At 51.8% G+C, this 5,133-nt stretch overlaps 1 protein-coding gene across 2 annotated transcripts in view; it reads right to left on the bottom strand.

Moving 5' to 3' along the window:
- The window catches only part of CLTB (clathrin, light chain B), a 22,387-nt gene that overhangs the window by 5,322 nt on the left and 11,932 nt on the right, over positions 1-5,133 (bottom strand). For both annotated transcript variants that reach the window (XM_011990015.1, XM_011990016.1), the window contains 2 exons: positions 408-525; positions 76-187 (listed from right to left, as the gene is read on the bottom strand). In XM_011990015.1, the coding sequence (XP_011845405.1) occupies positions 76-187; positions 408-525 (230 nt within the window). The remainder of the gene's footprint in view (positions 1-75; positions 188-407; positions 526-5,133) is intronic.

The following is a 5,133-nucleotide window of genomic DNA, read 5'->3' as shown; positions in this document are numbered from 1 at the left end:
CTCATATCCCCCTCTCATGTCCCCACGGCCCCCTTATGTCCCCACAGCCCCCTCATGTCCCCACAGGCCTCTCACCGGTTGTTGATCTTGTTCTTCTCTACTTGTTCACTCTGGCGCTGGTTCCACTCCTCCAGGTCTTTCTTGGCCTTCTCTCGCCATTCCTGTTCTGTCACCTTAGACGCAGCATCTAGGACCCCACAGAAGAATGAGCGGCTGCTTTCCAGCTGGGATGCACAGGCCTGGCCACCCCGGCTGCTCCTCCCCTGGCCCCTGCCAGGCAGCCTCAGGGCCACACCGGCCCAGTCCCACATTAAGGCATGCAGGGTTCCATGCACTCCGAGGACTCCCCACACATTCCACCCCACACACAGCCCACCCAGCCAACCCCGGCTCAGCCCCGCCCTCACCCAGCTCTTGCAGCCGTTTCCTCTGCTCCTCTCGCCACTTGCGGATGCTCTCAGGCTCCTGGGTCAGCCTGTCAGCCTGGGCAATGGCTGCGTAGCCATCGGCAGGACCGTTGGCCTCCTACAACACAAACGCGCAGCAGTCTATCCAGCCAGCACACCTGCCCCACTGCCTCTGCTGCCCCTGCTGGGGACTCGCTCATGTCTGGATAACTCGACCTCAAACCACCTCATACCCACCGTCTCCGGTGACTACACCTATCTTTGCACTTGCTGTTCCCTCTGCCAGCAACACTCCACCACCTGTGTGACTGCAGGCAACTTACTCACCCTCTCTGTGCCTGATCATTGCCTTCGGCCCAGTCATAGGTTTTGATACCCCCCAAGCAGGAGACTCAAGAAAGCGTGTGCCAGCCACTTTCTTTGTCATAAAATGGGCTAAATAACAGTATGCACCCTGATGGGAGGACATAAGGATGAAATGAGTTAAAAATTATAAAGAACACTGGGTGGGTGGCTCACACCTGTAATCCCCGCACTTTGGGAGGCCGAGGCGGGCGAATCACCTGAGCCTGGGAGTTCAAGACCAGCCTGACCAAAATGGAGAAACCCTGACTCTACTAAAAATACAAAAAATTAGCCGGGCGTGGTGGTGCATGCCTGTAATCCCAGTTACTCCAGAGGCTGAGGCAGGAGAATCACTTGAACCTGGGAGGCGGAGGTTGCAGTGAGCCAAGATCGCACCATTGCACTCCAGCCTGGGCAACAAGAGCAAAACTCCGTCTCAAAAAATAAATAAATAAAAATAAAATATAAAAATACTGCTTGGCACAGTGAGTCCCTTATGTTACTGTCATTAAAATCTCTATTGTGGTTGTATCAACTCCTAACACTTAGTCCAAAAAGACCTCACTTTTTTTTTTTTTTTTTTGAGATGACATGTCCCTGTTTCCCAGGCTGGAGTGCAGTGGCGCAATCTTGGTTCACTGCAACCTCTGCCTTCCAGGTTCAAGCGATTCTCCTGCCTCAGCCTCCTGAGTAGCTGGGATTACAGGCGCCCATCACAATGGCTGGCTAAGTTTTTGTAGTTTTAGTAGAGATGGAGTTTCTCCATGTTGGTCAGGCTGATCTCGAACTCCTGACCTCAAGTGATCCACCGGCCTTGGCCTCCCCAAGTGCTGGGATTACAGGCTTGAGCCACCATGCCCAGCCCAAAAGGACCTTACTTTATAATGTGTTTGTCTGTCTCTGCCATCAGGATGTCATCTCTGTCCTTTTCACTGCTGTGTCCCCAGAGCCCAGCACAGTGCCTGGCCCAGCAGATGCTCAGTAGATGTTTGTTGAGTAGAGAAGAATCCCTGAGATATGCAGCATGATCATAGCTCAGATCACACCATGGGGAAGAACTTGGACTCTGCAGCCTGGCTTTCTCGGTTCAGATGCCACCCCTCATACTATGAAATGTTTGTAAGGCCTGGGAGAAATTGCTTAACCTTGCCTGACTTTTGTTTTCTCATTTGAAAAATGGGGCTGGACATGGTAGCTCATGCCTATAATCCCAGCACTTCGGGAGGCTGAGGCAGGAGGATTGCTTGAGGCCAGGAGTTTAATACCAACCTGGGCAATACAGCAAGACCCTGTCACTATTTTCAAAAAAATTTTTTTAATTACAGAAAAAAAAGGCCAGGCACAGTGGCTCATGCGTATAATTCCAGCACTTTGGGAGGCCAAAGCAGGTGGATCACTTGAGGCCAGGAGTTTTTGAGACCAGCCTGACCAACATGGCGAAACACCGTCTCTACTAAAAATATGAAAAATTAGCTAGGTGTGGTGGTTGCTTAGGAGGCTGGGACTTGGGAGAATCGCTTGAGCCTGGGAGGCGGAGGTTGCAGTGAGCGGAGATCATGCCACTGCACTCCAGCCCGGTCCAGAGTGAGACTCAGTCTCAAAAAAAATAATAATAAAATAAATAAAATTTTTTTAAAAAAAGGAAAGAAAAATGAGAGTAGACCAGGCGCGGTGACTCACGCCTGTAATCCCAGCACTTTGGGAGGCCAAGGCAGGTGCATCACATGAGGTCAGGAGTTAGAGACCAGCCTGACCAACATGGTGAAACCCCATCTCTACTAAAAACACAAAATTAGCTAGGCATGGTGGCCCGCGCCTGTAGTCCCAGCTACTTGGGAGGCTGAGGCACAAGAATCACTTGAATCCAGGGGTGGGGGAGGTTGCAGTGAGCCGAGATCACACCACTGCACTCCAGCCTGTGCAATAAAAGTAAGACTCTGTCTCGAAAAAAAAAAAAAAGGAATAATATTAAGAACACCCCTAAGAGCTGTTGTGATTTCATTAATATTTGTGCAACATTTAGAAGAGTGTTTGGTGTGGAGTGCTGGCTCAGTGAATAGTAGCCAGAATTACTACTATTATTATTCCCATTTTACAGGGGAGGAAACTGAGGCTCAAAGACATGGGACAATGTAGTGGCAGAGCCAGGGCTAGAGTCCCTGACTCCCAGGCAAGGGCTCTGCTCACGTCTCCCCACCCCCCTTGCCAGAGCTGGGGACCCAAAGCGCTGAGGACTGTGAGCTCTGCTCACAAGGGTGTGGCACCCTCTGGTCTGGCAAAGCCTTTCCAATCCAGGTCCAGCCACACCCGCTCTGGCACCCGGGCCCTCCGCATTCCTGTCTGCAGGCATTCCACTCCAGCCGCCCCGCCTTTGTCTCCTGGGGCTTCTGGCCTGCAATAGTCTCCCCTCCCTCCTCCTTCAAGCAGTTATCAAAACTGCCATGACTGCCCGTGTTGTTTGACATCTTCTCCCCACAGGAGTGTCTGGCACACCCTCTGTCCTATGGCGCCCACCTATCCTCAGTGCCTGAATGAGCAAAGATCCCGGAGCCAGCAGGCGCCTGGTTCCAGGAGGAGCTCTGGGAGAGGGAACACAGATGGCACATCAGGGCTTCGGTCTCCAGCTGTCTGGGGAGTGCAGGAAGGGCAGGCCCAGGACAGGGGTGCAGCCTGGCTCCTGGGATCATCAGGGCAGCTGGGTGCCACCCTTACTCCTCTTCCAGCACAGCACTGCATTTCAATTCAGAGACTCTCTCCCAACCTCCCAGTGGGCCCTTCTGGGACCTGTACCGGGAGAACACAAGTTCACCGCTGCTCCTTTCTGGGGACAACGCTGCTCTGAGGCCAGGCTACACGGACTCCTCCCAGCACCGCTGCCCAAACCTACAGAGCCTTCCATCTGCAGACAACTGCACTGTCACTTTGTGTATATGGGTTTACCCAGGGGCCGTTTTCTTTTCTTCCCAACACTTACCTCTATCTAAAATGACTTGAGAGGTCAGAGAAGTTGGAAATAAAAATAAAAATACAATGAAGGCAGCCATCTGACCACCACCCAATCCCCACTCCTCGAGCAAACATGTACTGAGCCCTTTCTCTGCGCCAGCCCACGTGGGTGTTCAGGAATCCCGAACGCCACTTGACTTTTCATTCCCCAAACTTGCCCCCACCCTCCGTCTGAGAAAAAGGCACCACAGTGCCCTTGTGGGGGAGGAGGAAGGGAAGAGAGGGTCATATCTGAGCGTTGTCTTTAGGGTGGCATCCACATGGCATCGAGACCTCAGCCTTTAGGTCTATGAGAAGGGGCAGTGGGGGCTGCCTCCTCCAATCGCCACTCACCCACTCGCCTTGTGCCGCACAGCATTTTTACAAAACCTCCTTTGCTTTCTTGGATTTTTTGTTCCAGATGTTAAAATGAAAGCTTAGGGACAGTGAACAATTTCCCAAGGGTACTAAGGCCCCAGCCTCATGTTCGTCCTTGATTTCTCCTTCCTTCCCATGCCCTGAGCAAGTCATCAGCAGGGCCTGTCATCACAATCTCTAAAACTCTCGTCCGGCCCTCACCACCCCTGGCCTGGACCACAGATGGTCTCTGCTTCCTGCAGCCTCATCTCCACAAAATGCCTGAATGACCTGTTCAGAGCCTAAATCCGATTTATCATGTCACACTTTAAAAGATCCAAAGGCAGTCGCACATGGTGGCTGGCGCCTATAATCCTAGTACTTTCGGAGGCTGAGGCAGGCAGACTGCTTGAGCTCAGGAGTTCAAGACCACCCCGGGCAATGTGGTAAAACCCCATCTCTACTAAAATGCAAAAATTAGCCAGATGTGGTGGCAGGCGCCTGTAATCCCAGCTACTCAGGAGGCTGAGGCAGGAGAATTGCTTGAACCCGGGGGATGGAGGTTGCAGTGAGCCAAGATCGTGCCACTGCACTCCAGCCTAGGTGACACAGTGAGACTCTCTCAAAAAACAAATAAATAAAACTAAAATAAAAATAAATTAATTAAAACATGTGAAGGCTCCCTACTATGGCTAGAACAAAATTCAAGTCATCTGGTCTCTCCCTGGGCCTCTGATTTCTGTCCTCTATCTGTGCACTCTTGCCACACTGGCCTTCATGCAAGCTCATCTTGTATCCCCTCAGAGGCTTTGTCTGGAACATTCTTCCCCTAGAATCGAGGGTCTGTATCTTCCTAGGGCTTCCTCTGCCTCCTGATTGAGGCCTTGGCTTGTTTACCTGTTTATTATCTGTGTTTTCCCCCTTCCCTCCCCCAAAAAAGCAAGCAAGCTCCAGGAGGGCAGAGGCTGCCTGTTTCTACACAGCACCCAGCACCGGGATGGCCTGGCTGCAGGAGCCTTTCAAGAATTTTTTTTTTTTT

The sequence above is a fragment of the Mandrillus leucophaeus genome, unplaced genomic scaffold, assembly GCF_000951045.1.
Source record: "Mandrillus leucophaeus isolate KB7577 unplaced genomic scaffold, Mleu.le_1.0 Scaffold366, whole genome shotgun sequence".
Classification (NCBI taxonomy): Eukaryota; Metazoa; Chordata; class Mammalia; order Primates; family Cercopithecidae; genus Mandrillus; species Mandrillus leucophaeus.
The sequence above is the reverse complement of the archived record's forward strand: the minus strand, read 5'-3'. Positions and strand labels throughout refer to the sequence as shown.